The 20,045-nt window shown below is 35.0% G+C and overlaps 1 protein-coding gene across 1 annotated transcript in view; it reads left to right on the top strand.

Moving 5' to 3' along the window:
* LOC107036404 overlaps positions 1-20,045 on the top strand; it is a 59,671-nt gene that overhangs the window by 34,643 nt on the left and 4,983 nt on the right. Inside the window, exon 4 of the mRNA XM_015254347.2 lies at positions 19,363-19,478. Within this exon, the coding sequence (XP_015109833.1) occupies positions 19,363-19,478 (116 nt within the window). The remainder of the gene's footprint in view (positions 1-19,362; positions 19,479-20,045) is intronic.

The following is a 20,045-nucleotide window of genomic DNA, read 5'->3' on the forward strand; positions in this document are numbered from 1 at the left end:
CGCGCTTCTCTTTTCCCATTCGTACGATCGCGTGTTATTTTATGTAATATGATACTGCCCTGTGAGTACATGGGAGGATCCAATTTTACCGAGTTTTCTCAATCATTTGCAGAACGAGTTAATGCGAGGGACAATTTTCGAGGGCTGGGTAATGAAGCGTAATTCTCGGGTGAATTCTGTAAATTAGTTTGGGTGGTGGTGAATGATTCTGGAGAGGGTATTGATTTTAATTGGGTTTTGGTCGTTTTTGGGGGGGATTGGGATTTATGTGATGAATGGGAATGAAGGGATTCATAATGATTCATTGTTAATGATTTTTTAACAATGGAAGTAATATTTTTGCAATTGAATGGATTAATTAAAAGTTTATTCATCATTTTTTTCGGTTTTTACTGATCATTTATGGAAGTAATTAATTTAGTCCACTGTTTTCGAGGGCTGGGTAATGAAGGGTAATTCTCGGGTGAATTCTGTAAATTACTTTGGGTGGTGGTGAATGATTCTGGAGAGGGTATTGATTTTAATTGGGTTTTGGTCGTTTTTGGGGGGGATTGGGATTTATGTGATGAATGGGAATGAAGGGATTCATAATGATTCATTGTTAATGATTTTTTAACAATGGAAGTAATATTTTTGCAATTGAATGGATTAATTAAAAGTTTATTCATCATTTTTTTCGGTTTTTACTGATCATTTATGGAAGTAATTAATTTAGTCCACTGTTTTCGAGGGCTGGGTAATGAAGGGTAATTCTCGGGTGAATTCTGTAAATTACTTTGGGTGGTGGTGAATGATTCTGGAGAGGGTATTGATTTTAATTGGGTTTTGGTCGTTTTTGGGGGGGATTGGGATTTATGTGATGAATGGGAATGAAGGGATTCATAATGATTCATTGTTAATGATTTTTTAACAATGGAAGTAATATTTTTGCAATTGAATGGATTAATTAAAAGTTTATTCATCATTTTTTTCGGTTTTTACTGATCATTTATGGAAGTAATTAATTTAGTCCACTGTTTTCGAGGGCTGGGTAATGAAGGGTAATTCTCGAGTGAATTTCGTAAATTACTTTGGGTGATGATGAATGATTCTGGAGAGGGGTATTGATTTTAATTGGGTTTTGGTCGTTTTTGGGGGGATCGGGATTTATGTGATAAATGGGAATGAATGGATTCATTGTATTATAGTTGTGTAATAATTAATTGCGTTAATTAAATGCATTAATTAAGTGAACTAATGAAATGAAATGAATGGATTCATTAGAGTTCTACAATAATTAATTTTTAACAATAGAAATCATGTCTTTCCCAATTTGTGAATAATTAAATCAATTGGGGACTCAATTTTTTTACGTCTCGCCATGTTTTCATAAAAGACGGTCAATATTAAATGAATGAATGAATTTTTTTTTAATATTCCACTCCAACCTGACACGTATATTTAAGATAATAGGGTGTGAATTTTAATTCTTGGAAATGAATAACATTCGCCCGCGCAAATGACATTCAACTTTCCGAGTTTGTTAAATTATTTACAGAACAAATTAATTCGATCCACAATTTCGCAGGGTAATGAATCATAACTCTCTGATGAATTTTGCAAAGTAATTCAGTTCATGGCTAAATGATATTCGACAGGGGTATTTATTTTAATTATTCCGTTTTGTTGGAATTTATTGCTTGATTGTCTTGATTATCAATTACGAAAATTGTTTGTTTATTCACTCGTCATGTATCGTACGTGATAAATGTGAATAAATGGATTCATGAATTGAGTTCATTTTTCCCAGTGAAAATCATAATTGTTTCAATTCAAGCTTAATTACATCTATTAGTGGATATTTAAATCTCTCATTCTCGTCATTTTCTTCAGCCTAATGCGCCTGAGACCCTCACTTGCCCCAGAAATGCAGAAATAAAAAAATTTTTTTACACGAGGGACTGAAAATAGTGCCGTCAGGGAGGGCTGATCCAAGGCTGCGCTTCAACCTTGGTTGATCATTTCCAATCCTTGCTCCAGGGCTTGATGAGTCCTGTTTCTATCGTCAATTTCTACCTGGGATCCCCCGAGACAATAGCGAAGGCATGAATAGTTTTCTGAGCGTCAGTGATTCCCCATTTGTGAGATTTCAGTTATTAATTGGAAGGAAACTCTGCATGGAATTGATAAGCCCAAGCGTATGCATGAATATCAAACTCGAACGGCTTCCGACATATTTATTATTCTTCGACAAAACATTTCCCGATGAAGCAATTGAATTCTGCATTATTCCCCATGCCTCAAAAATAAAATAAAAACAATAAAAAGCAATTATTCACTGAATAAATACTGTAATAGTTCCCCCCAATTTCGTGGTTTCCGGTGCCTATTAAACGCAAGAACCGAAATATCCGCTAAAAAATTGAAAAATCCGCCATTGTAAAACAAACGAGTGAAACAGTTTAACGAGGCGAATAAACATTTTCACGATTGCAGTGTGTACCACCATGTCAGGGAGAGCTTCCGCCTATGCGAAATTTTCATCAGTACGCATGTTTAACTATTGCCCTGAGGGATCCACATACACACACACACACACACACGCACACATACACACATGCGTGTATGGCAGTACCTTCATGTTTGATGCAATTAGATAGTTAACTTTATATACAGCGCGTTTGGGGGAGATTATGTGATATAAATCCTGTGATGCGGATATTGTTTGTGGAGGGGGTGTTAAAATTCATTGACTATCGTTTTTATTCAAATATTATAGTTTATGTACTCCATGTAATGTGTGCAGTATATGATGCGTTTTGTTCCGTATTAACATCACTTGCCAGCGGGAGGGGGGCCTCGCTCATGAGGGGGGCTTCGCCCCCTGTTCGCAACACTCGTCAACATCGAGACTCCTTTGCTTTCTATTCGCTTCAGTTGTCAACATGGGGGGGTTTGTTGATTGATTTTAATGATGGTCGGTGCTTCACCCCTTATTAACATCGCTCGGAAATCAGAGGGGCTTCGCCCCTATTCGCTTTGCTCATTAATCTCGGGGGGCTTTGGCCCCTATTCACTTTGTTCACTACGTTCAAACAACTTGAGAGGGGGCTTCGCCCCCTATGTCCTTTGCTTGTTAATCCTAGAGGGGCTTCGCCCCCTTTTCGCTTCACTCGTCAACATTGGAGGGGCCTTTCCTCTCTTGTTGATATATTTTTATAATGTTGGGCGCTTAACCCCTATTAACATCAGTCGTCAACCGTTTGAGGGGCTTCGCCCCTATTCGCTTTGCTCATCAACCTGGGGGGGCAAAGCCCCCTACTCATTTCGTTTATAAAATCTGAGAGGGGGCTTCGCCTTCCTATTTCCTTTGCTCGTTTATCCTAGGGGGGCTTCGCCCCCATTCGATTCATTCGTCAATATGGGGGGGCTTGGCCCCCCTTTTGCTTCGCTTGTCAACCCCAGCGGGCTCTGCCCCCCGCGACCACTTTTCTGCGTAAAAATCCACTACAACAGGATTTATTTACTATAAACAGAGTTGTTAACAATTCAGTAGTGAAGCGGTAAACCGAGTTGAGTCGATTTTGACTATTAGCCAGTTTTTGCTGAATACCTCGGAATCTAAGAGAGATAGCAAAATTTTTCTCATGACTTTTTTTATAACGCTCTATTGGCTCTACAAAAAAGGTCATGACAAAAATCTTTCTATCTCTTTTAGATTCCGAGATATTCGTCAAAAACTAGCCAATAGTAAAAAACGACTTAACCCGGTTTACCGCTTCGCTACTGAATTAATAATAGGAATAATTCCAAATCAATTATAACATGTTAATAAATGCCTTCCCCTCGCCATTCCCACAATGATTTCATTTCCAATTACCCAAACCTTCATTTCGATCACGAAAACATCTGTTTATGTTCAAAAAACGGTTTATCATGTAAATAAAGCTCTCTTACGAGCTGTATGAATTAAATATACCGTCATCTCGAGTAAAATCCAAGGCAATCCAATTAAAATTGAATGATCATCTGTTATTAATGCCCCATTATCATATCGTTTCTATTCACAGTTAATTATAATCTCCACTTCGGATCGCGTTGCAAACCTCATAATTTGAGTCGACACTTTTAAAAAGTTTTCCGATGAAAACACTCGGACACCTCATAAATCTATTGGCGTCAAGATCGTCTCTTCAATTTCACAGGAGCTCGTTCATCTTGCATCGACTTCTCCCAGCCACTTTTTGTCCCGCGTATATTTTTTTTTCACTCTCCTCGGAGATTGCCCAGTCTCGATTTATCGATGTATCAAAACTTGTTGTCTTTTATCAACCTCGGGCTAGAAATTGGTGAGTCTGGGCGAACCTATAAAAAGTTCAAGGTTCGGCGTCTCGTGATTACGTCCATCGTTTGGACACACGGAATAGGTCGGTGACTTTCGTATCACCTCGGGAGGAATTTCGTAAATTCAAATGAGGAATCCACCGACGAAGACGTCCTCGTTACATCGAAATTATACCCTATTCCGCGCCTCTTGATGGTTCATCACTCATTTTGAGAGTTCAGGGGCTATATTTCGTAAAAGATAATTCGGGATGTTGCGAGAGGGCATTATGAATTGGTGGATCTTGGTCGTTTGAGGAGGTTCAAGTACTTGGACCATTATTTTTCGTGAGAAGGGGCTTCAATTTTTTTAGGCGAACGTCGGAACTTTCATTCATGCCCAATTATCGGACATTTCGTAATGAGTTTGGTTTATTTTTTGTAATAGTGAGGGAAGTTAATGGTCTTTGGTGATTGATTCGGGGTTTAAGAAATGTTTGAAAGTCATTTTTATGTGGCAAAAAGCAATATTTGGGGCGCTGATGTCATTGGGAAAGTCTGATCCTCAGTTTTTATTATTCATATCCGCCTACGCTATTATCCAATGGTTTCCAGGAATAAAATAATACGAAATGAACTGAAAAATATCTGGAAGTCATGTGACATTCCTCAGGCAATGATAGTAGCAACTAAATATACTAGCAACATTGCTGTTAAAATTAATTAATTAACATAACATGACATATTCATTAATTTAACATTAATTAATTAATTTACTGTTAGAATTGATGTTTTAACGTTAAAATTAATGTTTAAATGTGCGCTTCACGGAAATTCAGTGCCTAATCCTTCGATTTGAATAAATCATCATTAATTTCAATGAATAGTCACTTACGCTGTTACACCATCGGAATTCAGTGTTTTTCAGAAACAAGATGACTCAAAATAAAAACAGAAAAATACAGTATCAGAACCTTGATATCCGTCGTTTCGTCATTCAAATTAATCAATTAATCTCGAGTCATGTTCAAGTTTGCGCCGAATGGATCGTCAATTTTAAATATTTAATCTACAGTCACCTACACTATTACACCATCTCAATCCACTGACTCAAGACTAAAAAATAAAAATAGAAAATTACCTTAACCGGCTGCACCTTGAGAAAACATGATTTTCATTCACTTTAAATGAATAGTTATTCAGATATAAACAAATGTTTCTTTAATCTATATAAAAGCTTCATTAATTACTGAGTAAAAAATTTTTTTTTAAATAAAAATAAAAATAAATAAATAAAATAAAAAAGTGAATTATTCATTCCATAGAAAGGAAACATTTTCATTGACGTAAATAGGAATTTCTCCATTGTTGATAAACAAAAGTGTTGAAATGAATGAAAAAATTATAACGGAAGACTACAATTTGATTCGAGTGCACCGTTTCTCCGCTAATGATGGATACACTCCCGAAAACATCATTTCCGTTATTCCGACTTGGAGATTAATCAATTAATCTCGAGTCCTGTCCAATCGCCTGTGGAATTCGGTTCATATAGAGGTCAGCTGACCTAGATCAATCTAGAGGTACCACTAGCCTCACAACCAGTGAAAAACGTGCTATACTGCGGTGTCATGGAGGCGAAAAATACAAATGGACCACACATTATCGTGGTCCAAATATAATTGACATACTAAACCCATAATTTTCGTAAACAAGGCGTAACAATAATAAATAATTTGACTAAACTCCGAAAACTATTTTTGTTTTATTTTATAAGTAACTTTTATTTCATTTAATCCAAGTAAATGCATTTCAAAAATAAATAATTGATATAAAAATTAAATTTTCATCCATTTTTAAGTTGTCCGTAAAATTATATTCATTTTAAATTCTTTCAACTATATATCACTCGTTCCAAGAACAAAAACATGTCAATAAAATTGAAATTTTTCTATCAGTTTACAATTTGATTAATTTCATCCATTCTCTTCCAGTTAATTACATGACTATTGAAGTGACGGATCAACAAATACGATGATGAACATTTATCCCGTGTTATAACACAAACAAGTTGCCAATCCATAAATCACAAACGCACGTGTTCACAGAGAAATATCAAATGTCAACGGGTGCATTCTATAACTCTCAATCTTCCCATTTTTCCAACTCCGTCATCTCGGAATCCGGGATGTGTATAATTAATTTTATGCGTAAATATAGATTCTCGCGAATCGTGTCATCCCCTTCTTATGCCGAGAGAGTTTTCATTTCAATCGGAGTGCATCGGAGCGAATAAATTCTAGAAAAGAGCAGTGAGATAGCCTTTTTTTTCGTTTACACCGTCTCCCCATGGAAACTAGTATACTGCAAGTGAATATACCTGCCTCGTGTGTCGAAAGTCGAGTAGATTTATCGCGTTGTGACAATATGATTTCTTCCACTTCATGTTTTACGCTTTTATCTCATCCACTCTTGCAGAACTTGAAAATGTTTTCTTATTCAACTTGAAACTGGCGCGGAGAAAAAACGAATGCCGTAATTTCACAGACCTTTTGGAGATATTTTTCAGACTGAATTAAAGTAGCTCTACCCTTACGGTAAATTCAAAGATTATTGAAAACTCCAAAAAAATTGCAGAAAGATGCGGAATTCTAATTTTTTTCTCAATTTAATTATCTTTTTGGTTTTTCAAAGGAGAAATGTTTCAAAATCAGGATTTAACCCAGTGTCTTATGTGAAAATCAACATTTCCATTGTAATCAAAGATTAAAATCTGAATTTTTTTTCATTAGATGTGAAAAAATCAAGAATTTTTTTGACACCTCATAAAAAATAATCCACCGTTTTTCAAACAAGTTTTATTATTTATTTAAAAGAGGGAAATGTTTGGAAATATATCAATATTTTGCAAAATTTAATTTAGATAATACTGACTGGGTACGATTTTTTTCAATTTTTTCCATGCAATTTAGTTGAAAAATTAAAAAACTGAAAATATTCAAAAGTACAGCGTCGCCCGGCCGAGGGGTAGAGCTACTTTAAATGAAAATGTGTCTGAATTTCAGACGAACAGGCCCAAACATTTTAATTCAAGTTTAAAATTCGCAAATTTTCACTTTATTCAGACGTTTTTTAGAGTCGGAATTTTTTTTATAAAAAGTGTGAAATTCACGCATTCGCTTTTGCTGTGCGGGTGTGGGGCTCGCCGCACAATGGTAGGAGCCGAGGAGAATAGTATATTTTTATGATAAAAAATGATGCGGTTTTATCAGCTCGCCTGCATTTTAAAACACCCAGAACCTGTTTCTCATGAATTGATACAAGAATTCGGCATTTGCATAACATTCTTTCGTTATGTTTCATGGAAAATATTAGATTCTGAAGTTTTTTAAGACGTGAAAAAAGGAAAACGTTGATTTTCACAATTGAAGAAAATATTTTTGAAGATAAATGATCAGAAGTGGTGGCGTTTTATCAGCTAATGTACATTTTAAAACCTTCGATTTTGATTCTCCTATTTCAAATGTCATTAAAAGGGAATGAATATCTATCTTCAGAATGAAATTATTTGTATTATCCACAACGGATGACAAAATATTGTTGAAAATTAGAAAAAAATTCCCAAAGCCCTTAATAACCAGATTTTAAACTCGAGATTCCAATAATAATACTCTAACACGATGTAGTTCTGGCAACTAATAACCACTTCTAAAATACCCAAAACCTGTTTCTTATATATCAACACAAGAATTCGGAATTTGCATAAGATCCTTTCATTATTTTCCACAACCTAAAAACATTTAATTTCAATTCTTCATTTTAAATCTCATTCAAAGGAAATTCGGTATTCAAAATGAATTCTGAACTATTCACAATCCTTTACAATATATTTTTCAAAATGAAAAAAAAATCACGAAGCTCTTTAATAATTAGATTTTAAACTCGAAATTCTAACATAATGCCCAAAACCAGTTTATTATATATTAACACAACAGCTAAGCGATTTGCATGAAATCTTTTCCTTATTTTAAAGGCCTTCATTTTCAATAATTCCACTTCAAATTTAATTCAAAGAAAATTGACCCTCATATTCAAACTGAAGCGTTCTTTCAAAATGAAGAGAACAAATTCACGAAGATCGTCAATAATTGGATTTTAAACTCTAAATTCCGACAAAATGCAGTTCAATCAACTAATAACCGTTTGTACAATCCCCAAAACCAGTTTATTATATATTAACTCAACAACAAATCGATTTGCATGAAATCCTTTCCTTATTTTCCGTAAAAACCTTCAATTTCAATAATTCCACTTCAAATGGATTTTAAAAAAATTCATCCGCATATTCAAAATGAAGCGTTTTTAAAAAATGAAGAAAACAAATTCACGAAGTCCGAAAGTCGAAATTGTGACATAATGCAGTCCTCTCAGCTAATTACCGTTCATAAAACACCGAAAACCAGTTTATTATATATTAACACAACAACAAATCGATTTGCATGAAATCCTTTCCTTATTTTCCGTAAAAACCCTCAATTTCAATAATTCCGCCTCGAATTTCATTCCCAGAAAATTCGTCCGCGCCTCCCGAGAGAAATTCCCCCCACTATCCGCCACAAATCACCGCTCCGCGAAGTATACGTCGCGGATTTTTTTCGATAATTTAAAATAAAAATTCACGAATCCCCTCAACAGCCGAAACAATGGAATCGAGTGAAAATATTGCGGTCCATCCTGCATCGGTGTCGTGGGATCACGGGGCAACTGGTGTTTGAAGGTCGTCCAGTACGAAATACCCGATTGAAAAGCGAATGAAGTGGCCAGCCGGTACTCAGTCGAACGTCGCCTTTACCATAGAAGGTTGTGTACGTGGAACCCACCACCTTGTCTCAAGGTGGACGCGTGTGTACCTCGCTTATTTCGCTCTTCCTCAAATCCTCCCTCGCCCAAATTCCGGATGATCTGTTAAGAATGCTCCACGCGAAGCTCCAGCCGTCAAAAGTGAAAACAAGTAACCGAAAGTGATACACAATCATAACTTTGCAACTATTCAGCAACAGCTTCGAGATTGAAGATGAAAACGGGAGTTTGTTTTCTCGTTATTATGGAATTGGTGCTGTCGACTGTGTCGATACCGGGTCGTCTCAACGGTATGTTGTCATTTTAATCTGTTTATCAATTAAAAGTTGTGGAATTTTCGGTCCCTGAACTAGTAAATGTGGAGAGTTTGTCCGAGAATAGTTTTCTTTAAGAATGTCCGAGTAGTTTTTCATTTAATACCGAAATTTGTCAATTAAATTTAGCTGCAAATTAGAATTCCGCTACGAATTAGAATTCCAAAAAATTACAATTCTCAAATTATTTCATCAATCTTCCCCCAAAATTAAATTAATCCTCTAATTTTTTATCAGATTGTTAAATTGTTTTCTAACTGTCCAATATCAAGATTCAAATTCCAAACCTGCAAAGTTTAAATAATAAAATCACTGGAAAATGTCTACAAGACATTTTCCTTCGATTAATTAACGTTTCACCCCAAAAACATTAAACTCACAATTCGGGAAAATTCCCTGCTGCATCAGCCGCCCGAAGCACGTTTTGTTGTCATCATTTCCCCGGTTTTGCATGAATCATTGCACTTGAAATGAGGGCTCAACAACTTATTCCCTCCCATAAACCCCAATGTCACTGGATCGTAACTAACTTCAAGTAGCGATTAAAGATTAAAATGTGCCTTAATGTATTCCACACTCCGGGAACTGCAGGCGTGCTGCAATATTCTGCGATCAGCGGTAGCAAGTTAACAACACAAGACACGTGGGCACTCATGTGTGCACTTGCTTGCATTGTTATAATTCTGCGTCCATACTATTTTACAGCTCCGCGGTCGGAGATTCTCTTCAGTCTATCGTTCCACAGGACCTTTCAATTCGCAATAGAAAGGCATTCGCGGACTCCGAAGGACTGCATGAATTTTTAACACGATTATATGTCAACGCAATTAGCAGACATTTCGCGATTAATTTTCGCAATTAAAAATTGACTCTTTGGTTTTTATTTTTTGTTTTTATTATGTTTTCGGCATTTGGAGAAATATTTTCGGGGGCAATTCCTCATTCTGTGAGGATTTCGTCACAAGATGAAACAATCATTGTCTTAATTAGCAGACGCAATTACCAGAAATTTCGCGATTAATTTTCGCAGTTAAAAATTAATCCTTCGGTGTTTATTTTTGTTTTTATTATGTTTTCGACATTTGGAGAAATATTTTCGGGGGCAATTCCTCATTTTGTGAAAATTTCATCACAAGATGAAGCAATCATTGTCTTAATTAGCAGACGCAATTAGCGGAAATATCGCGATTAATTTTCGCAGTTAAAAATTAATCCTTCGGTGTTTATTTTTGTTTTTATTATGTTTTCGACATTTGGAGAAATATTTTCGGGGGCAATTCTTCATTTTGTGAGGATTTCGTCACAAGATGACAAACAATCATTGTCCTAATTAGCAGACGCAATTACCAGAAATTTCGCGATTAATTTTCGCAGTTAAAAATTAATCCTTCGGTTTTTATTTTTGTTTTTATTATGTTTTCGACATTTGGAAAAATATTTTCGGGGGCAATTCTTCATTTTGTGAGGATTTCGTCACAAGATGAAGCAATCATTGTCTTAATTAGCAGACGCAATTAGCGGAAATATCGCGATTAATTTTCGCAGTTAAAAATTAATCCTTCGGTTTTTATTTTTGTTTTTATTATGTTTTCGACATTTGGAGAAATATTTTCGGGGGCAATTCCTGATTTTGTGAGGATTTCGTCACAAGATGAAGCAATCATTGTCTTAATTAGCAGACGCAATTAGCGGAAATATCGCGATTAATTTTCGCAGTTAAAAATTAATCCTTCGGTTTTTATTTTCGTTTTTATTATGTTTTCGACATTTGGAGAAATATTTTCGGGGGCAATTCCTGATTTTGTGAGGATTTCGTCACAAGATGAAACAATCATTGTCTTAATGAGGTAATTTCGATCATTCCGGATCGTTTTCTCGCGACCCCAATGCCCCACTAGACTTTCTCCCGGTGAAATAGACCACATTCACTACGTGCTCATTAGAATTTCTTTTCCAACGGGGATACGAAGAGATTTTAATTACTCATCTTTTCACATCGATATCCGATGACGGATCAATTAAGCCCTTTCTACCTAGGCATCGAGGGGGGTGGGATGAACTCCTTTGTCTCTGCACGCCTCTCCGAGCTCTCAAAACCCGGGGCACTCACGTCTTCATTCACCTACTCCGTTAACCAGATCCAAGCCTTTCTTTTGTAGTTTCAACGGAAAAAGCCATTCACTTTTTTCATCACTCGGTGTGTTTTTTTATCTTTTCTCGATGAGACTGCGCGATTGATTATTAAAATTTATTGTGATTTTATGGCAGGTTCGAGGGGAACCGCACGTAAGAGCTAATTTCATTGAAATACCTGGAGAATTCGGGGGGAAATTCTGTTGGATTTTTATTCAATTTTCGCGTTTTTTGTTGAACAGTGTCCAATTCAGTAGCGAAGCGGTAAACCGGGTCGTCGATTTTGACTTTTGGCCATTTTTTGACAAATATCTCGGAATCTAAGAGAGATAGCAAAATTTTGCTCATTACCTTTTTTATAACCCTCAGTTGTCTCTACAAAAAAGGTCATGACAAAAAATTTTCTATCTCTTTTAGATTCCCAGATATTCGTCAAAAACTGGCCAATAGTCAAAATCGACTTGACCCGGTTTACCGCTTCGCTACTGAATTGAAATTATTTGGGGGTAGAATCGGTAGAATTTTGTTTTTTTATGTGACTAGTTCTGGAGGAATTCCTTAACATGAATTGTCTCAGTTTTTTTGGCTCAATTTTTCTTCTCTTTTTACTAAAAAATGAAACAGAAACACTGAGTCGAGGAATTTCTGTAGAAAGATCTAGATCGAATATGTTATGGATAAAAACCAAATTATGTTGTTTTTTTCTATAGAATATTTTTCATTGAATATATCCATTAGATAACTTGAATAAATGACTTGGACTTGCACTGATTTCGTTTCTACAAATCATTAAAATGTGATTCTATTTTCGTTGAACGCAGAATAAAATCAAGAAATCTTCTGACTGTTCAAGGAATCTCAATTAATATTCGCGAAATCCGAATAGGCTCGGAAATAGATTTTTACGAAGTAAGGAAATTAGTTTGTCTGAAAACAAAATGAAAATTAATTGTTAATTCCGGTACTATTCAATTTAATTATCTTCCTCGGAGATATTGCTATCTGGATCTATTCTCATCAACTTAAAAAGAATAGTCATGAAATTTCTTCACTCTTCAACGAATGAAAGTTAATATCCATAAAATCCATGAATTTCGCTTGTCACATTCAAATTAATGAACTCCATAAACCACAGCCTAGTGAAATTGGTCGATTTCTATCTTCATGAAAAAAAGCTCTCACTTTTTATCCACATCAAACAAGAAAACTATTTTACCTTTAAAACGAACTAATAAAAATCGTCGCATCATAGTGAATTCGAAATGAGCACAAATCACCTCGAAATGATTTTCACTCATAAAAAGAAAATTATTTTCTGAACTGAAGAGAAATAAAATCAAGGAATTTTGATTGCAACATTCAAATGAACTCCATAAACCGCACCTAAGTGAAATTGTTGGACGTTTTTACCTTGAAAAAAAGCTTTTTATTTTTAAATAAACTAAAACTATTTCGTCGTAAAAATCAAACCATAAAAAAAAAATTCCATAAATCCGAAATTATTGCAATTACAATCAGAATACGAAATGAACATTATTCATCATTTTCAAACAGTTCAAAATACAATATAATTCAATACAATAAAATCAATTAAAAAATTGATATTAAAAAATATGTTAATATTTTTTAAATATTGACATGTTTTTTAATATAGCGTAGCGATTTGTTAAGCCTTTATTCCGCCTATCAAGTAATGCAATACGATGTCTATGTGTATTTTTTTATGTACTGTCATCTATTGTTTACAGTAATTATAAAAAAAGAGAAATTTATTTCTTGCTGTAATAAATAAAATATATACTTCTGTAAAAACAAAACAAAGAAGAAAATAAAAAAAATTATCACGATTCCGAATAAATCATTCAACAATTAAATTCCCATTACGAAAAACTTTGTTGAAACCATTCATTTTCCTGCATAATTATTGACATGAAAATTAATGAAGTTGAGAGACGGCAAAATAATTGTAAAAAAGAGGAATTCATTTCTTACTGCAATAAAAAAATATATAATTCTATAAAAAAACGAAGAAAAGAAATGAAGAAGAAGATGAAGAGGATTTTGACGATTCCGAATAAATAATTCAACAATTAAATTCCCATTACGAAAACTTCCTTGAACCCATTCATTTTCCAGCATAATTATTGACATAAAAATTAATGAAGTTGAGAGACGGCAACGTTTTACTATTCCGGCACCACCGGAAAAAAATAGGCGCGCGTCGTTGAAATAATTCGAAAAATTTCAAACGAAAACTTGCGTTTAATTCAAGCACGCAATTTCTCCGAGTGCGCCGTCCGCATTCTCACCTCATATTCTTTCCCGAGGAGCCGGAACACTCGCCGGCACTTGGCACTCGGCAAAATGAGAGCACTCTGTCTCCATCTTGTTCGCCATGTATTTCCGTTCTCGCGCTAGTGAATGGCACTAAACGGCTCATACAAATTGCCGAATGTTGACTCTAACTTTAATTGCGTGGGGCACTGTTGTCTACAAGGTATTTACATGTACAGCCAATGTGGATGTTACTCCCGACGAAACAGTACATTTTGGTGTCACTGTTGTTGTTGGCTCCTCATGCCACATGTGTTGCATTCGGCGCTTGTAACGTTTGGATTTTCAGCCTGTAGCCAATGTTGCGGAGATTTGTTGCGCGAGCCTGGATAACGAGCACAATGCTGCGCGGGAAGGGAGCGTGATCGATGCGGTCCCCTGGGTCTCGGTGCCGCGGGAAAGAGAGGTTCCACCTAAAAATTTTCTTTTCGCGGGGCTTGGGAGGCCAAGTGGGAGGGGAAAAACCTCTTGGGCCAATTAAAGAACAATTGAATGCGGTCGTATCGGTCCTTGGCTGGGGGTTTTATCTTTGATATCATCCTTTTGGGATCTTCGAATTGTACAAGTACATTCTGCTCTGTTGGAAAATTACTCTTGGGGTTTCAGGGGAAAAATTGAAATTTTTAACAACGTTTCTTTCCATTTCTCTGTATTTTTTCATTGACGAGTCGGTGAATTTCGTAAATATTCCAGTACTTCTCCAGTAATTCTGGAAAACCTTGAAAATTTTTTAAAATCAGGAAATAACTTTTCTGAATTCTTAATATATTGAAAATTTAATTGAAAAATCCAATTTTCTTGAATTTTCACGATAAATGAGGAATTTAGTGAAATTCCGTGTTCATTTGAAATTGAATACAACTTCACAACCTCTCACATCAAATGACTAGTGTTTAAAAGTATGAAGAAATTTTTAGAAATTTTAGGTTTTTGATTTTTAAATTTAAATTTTTAATTTTTTAATTTTTAGAAAATAAATTTTTTAGAAATTTTAGGTTTTTCCCAACATCCAGATACATTATTTATCTGCATGGTGGGAAAAACCTCTAGGGCCAATTAAAGAGCAATTTAATGCAGTCGCATGTTGAGGAAGTCCTATAAAAAATGTCAATTGAAAAAGTTAAATAGAAAGATGATATTCTATTGATTTTTTTCTATAAAATAGTTACTATTTTAAAAAAACACGCCTTAAACCCCGTTTAAACAAACCCCAGTAAAGTAAACGAATTCTTCAACAGAATTGACCAAAATCTAATATAATTTTCACTAAAAGTTGAAAAAAAATCCAGTAGAATTAACCATCGAATTCGCAATATTTTTCTATGAAATTTTTTCGTACGTGCGTCCTTAAATCACAGAAAAATAGAATAAGTATATTTTTTAATCAGTCATGTCCTGAAAATTTCTCTTCTGATTACATCTAAAAAAATACTTCACGTTAATATTGTTTTCAATAATAATGTGAAGGAAATGAAAGCTTATCAATTTAATAAATATGAGGTATGGAAGTCTTCATCTGAAATAAAATACGCAAAAGCATGCATTCATAAATTGAAAGAAACTGAGAAAAAAATCTCTGTACGCGAGTTGACGTCTTGGTGCCTTCAGAAGGAGCATACACTCGACTAAGCAGAATGGCAAATGCTGCTTGCCACCTGCAGTGCGCCGACAAAGTGTTTACGTAGCATCAGAGAGACCGGCTGGGGTTTTCCGAAGTGCTGCGAATGGGAGAAAAGCAAAGGCAACGTGTCCCAGAAGTTGGGAGTATATTCGAGGTTCAAAACACTACCGGGGAAAAATGGGAGAGGCGAGAAAAATTGTGAAGTGCACAGTGGCTGTATTGCAGAATTTCAAGGGACCTGTAATTGCTGAAGAATCGGTTTTATTGCGATGGAATGGGTTTCCAATTTTTTTTCCAAAGTTGTGAGGATAAAAAGTGACAAATCCCGCTTGATTGAGATTTATTGAGTTCAGTTGAATGTAACATGATTGGAATGTATCGATTCAATCGATATTAATTGTTATTTTGCTGAAATTGAAGTCACATTTTGCTCTTTATTTTCAACTGTTGGCAAATATTTTACGAATAATTTAAAAAAATTAAAAATTTTGAGAATTTTTAATAATTCTCAATGATTATTAATAGATAATAATTCTCAATAATTCTTTTCTAAAAATAATTAATTGATTATTGATTTTTCACACTCGAAATTATTTTTATCCACTCGTAAAAAAAAAATCTCCGAAAATTGAGATAATTTGTATTATTTATTCATGAGAGAGAATTTAAAAAAAATCGTCATTTGAAATTAAATATCGATTTAATTCAATTCAATGTCATGTACCCAGTGATATAGCTCATCTGAATTAAATAGAGTTTATTTTTAATCAAATAAACGGATTTATTTAAACTGAAACCTCATTTTTATTCGCATTAAATAAATTGTTCTGATTCTGATAGAGGATTCATTCAGAATGAATAAGATATTCATATTACGATTAAACCACTTTCACTGGAATAAATATATAATCAGTTCACTAATTAATTAATTTCCACCGAAAATATTATTCAAATGAATGAAAGAAATTTCAAATTAAAAGGTTTACGTCATTAAAACGCACTTCTCCCCGCGTTTACAACAAAACTCATTTACTGCCTTAAAAAAATCTAAAACGATCAATTCCCACTCCATAAATATTTAATTTCCCGCATCAAACACCCCATCATTTAAAATCACTCCGCCGTCAACTGCACCCGCGCAATCAAGATCCGAACAACGGAAGTATATCGATGGTGTGTCGATACAAACGGATTGCATACACATTGCGGGCTCAATTCCAAATTCCACTCGGGGCTTTTCTTGATCCGCGGGGCGAACAGAAGTCCAAGTTCGAGAGGATGTGGAAGTGGGGGGCGGCTTAAAATTGTTGCCCCAGGCTATCCTGGAGCGGTGTGCGTCATGTTAACCGGGCTCACCGATCCAACGACATGCTGTTATACGTACGGCTGAGCGTTCCACCTCCCACACAATTCGGAGAGAAATGTACCCGGTATTACCCCGTCTCTCTACTTAAAATATCCAGCACTGCGCACATGGGGCCATGAAAGGCGGAGGAGTCTGGCTTCGACTGCTAACAGTGTGAAGGATAGGATTAAGCTTTGATTGTCGCATCAGTATGCATTGCATTCACTGCGTTTCACCCTGTAGGTGGCTAGTTCACGTTTTATAAGGAGCATTCGGTGGCTCGTGATCCCTGTCCTTTTATTGGAATAAGTGATGATTAAATTGGAGACAACGGAGGGGAACCATTACGGGAATTTTTAGCGAGTTAATGCTGTGGGAATGTTTTTTGAAATTAATTTCGTTCATTTGGTCATTCATTTGTATTTGGGCATCAATGCAACAGAGAGAGACAATAATTGGATTCAATATCTCGGAAATAAAAATGTTATAATGATGAGTGAAAAATGAAGGAGTAGAAAGAATCGACGAGGAAATAACAATTTGAATTTTTATCGAGTTAATTTATTGTGGGAATGGTTTCTAAAATTAATTTCATTCATTTGTTTGTTCATTTATTCGGCATGAATGTAATAGCCAAAGCCAATGATAGGATTCAATACCTGCGAAATGGGAATGTTCTGACAATAAGTGAAAAATCAAGAAATTGAAAAATTAATTAAAATACCAATTGGGACTTTTATCGAGTGAATTTACTGTAAGAATGTTTTTTATAAAATTAATTTTATTCATTTCTTTGATCTTTATTATTTTGCAGAAAACTAAAAAGAAATAGAAAAGTCGCCCTAAAAGCAAAATAGTGATTTGAATTTTCCAGCAATTTGCCTTCACTCCCTCAGGTCCATTTCCGTCTGCGCCATGTGACCTGATAAAACAAATAAATTCGACGACCAAGTGAATTTGCGAATGTAATGAGAAGTCTTACAGACGAACAAGCATGAGAGCATTCAATAGAGCTTCTAGATTGCATCTCGAGTAGATTGTCCATTCTAACGGTATTCTTACGTTTGGTTTGGCCCAATTGAGCTTGAGAGATCGATCTTTTAATGCAAATTCCACTGAATTTACAAGTATATGCAACCGTGCATCCCTTCCCCGTTGAGAATCTAGTGGGTGTCGTGACATCGACCTCCTGCGCTCATTAGAGTAACTCTTACCCGACGGCTACTGCTGTCGCGTTGCATTCCAATCCAAAACGAATTATGAAAATTATTGGCGATACTTCTAAATTGTTTATGTAAATAATCGAGGCCATGAACACAGGAATTAATGCATTTTTATTTTTATTTCGTTGATGTTTTTTTCTACTTTTGTAGTTGAACATCGGAAGTTCTATTTGAACCCCATTTACCCAAGTTTCAGGAAATTCTGAATTGATTTTATTCTTTAAACTTTTAAGATGTAAATCTGATTCATTTTAAAGCGTTACGATTTGTTTTGAATTGGAAAAAACTTTAATGTCCACTTTTAGAGGAAAGGATTTATAAAATGATTGAAAAATAATTTTAAGAATTTTCGTCACAAATAATTTTTTCTATTAAAAAAATTACCAATCGATGGAGAAAAAAATTGTGGATTATTCGTTTGATTTCCTATAATTTTCTATTTTTACTTTGAATTCTCATACGATATGAGCTATCCTAAACGAATTGTCCCCTCCACCAATCTCCCCAACTTTAAAATTGAAAAGAAGAAAATTGAATCAAATTCATTTCATACAAATTAAAAACTTACTTCCTTCTCCCTTGATTAGCCACTGACGAGAACAGAGAAATTCAATTTAAAATGTTTTGTACATACCGAGAATAACCCTATAGAAACAAAATCTTTCTCCTTATATTCCTCCGTAAAATTGTCTCAAAGCAACAGCTTTTAACGTAAGTTTGTACTTTCAACACGTCCGTTGTACCGTGACTGAAACTTTTTCATTGCAAAAAGGGGTGTGGGGGGGGGGGGTAACGTTGGTCGTAAACTGGTGCTCCTAAAGCTTGTCGTTTGAAAAGCAGTTGGTCAAATTAAATTAGCGAAACAGTCGTTCCCGAAGCCTGTTCCATAGGCTGAATACAATAAATAATTAAACTGGAAATTAGATGTCCGTTCCAAATGAGTGAGTTAAAGTGGAAATTAATTTTTTATTCTCAATTCATCGAATGGATTGCGACGGGGATAAAAACTACGTCCGCGTGACCTTTAGAAGAATCTTTATTCTCTCGAGAATAATTGTAATGAGTTCTTAAGTGGCTGGCAACTACAAACGATCCTTGCACAATTTTTTACCGCAAATTGAATGAAACTGTCCGATCTTTAATCCATTATTTCCTCGAACTAAGCGGGATGTTAACATTCACTTTCATCTCTTATCCTGTTTTTGATGTTTTCTTTTCATTTGCTTCTAGATGACTGTCCCAATTGCGTGGATGAACATGCCGGAGGCCTCGCCGCACCCTCGAGGTGGACAATGCCCCTCTTGAAACTCGGGGAGAAGAGATACTATCTCGGTATTTTTTTCAAGGTACGTTCACAGTTTCAATTTTCATATTATTCTTTTGCACGCTTTCGCCTCGAAAACATCCCTCAATAACGACTTCATTAATACGAGTTTTAAAGTTAATTGAAATTTTTAAAAATAGATATTTAATTTCTATTGCCCATTAGTGAAAAAAACAAAATTCCGAGGGGAAACGTCATACAAAAAATTACTTTTCACAGTTCAGCTGAGGTTTAAAAATTCAGGAGACGCCCCTAATTTTGACCCTTATCTATCCCGTGATGATGCAATTGGGAATTAATTCCTATATCTTCTTTTCTCTAATATGTTCATATCTCTATAATTAATCATAAGGTCACATGGGGGGCAAATCCTTGAAGAATAATAATAAGAGTTAACAATAATATACCTCATACTATTCTATCTAAATAAATGGAAACATGAACGGTCGAGTCTCCTCTACAAAAGGCGTTAGTTGAAGACTTTTGTAAATAAAAAAAAAATATATAAATCTTTCAAAGGAGGTAAATCATTCTATAATTTTTTTTTTGTATAATACGAACACCTAAACATACGCAAGAAGATTGCGGG

Source organism: Diachasma alloeum, unplaced genomic scaffold, assembly GCF_001412515.2.
Source record: "Diachasma alloeum isolate Michigan unplaced genomic scaffold, Dall2.0 Dall_scaffold_00209, whole genome shotgun sequence".
Lineage (NCBI taxonomy): Eukaryota > Metazoa > Arthropoda > Insecta > Hymenoptera > Braconidae > Diachasma > Diachasma alloeum.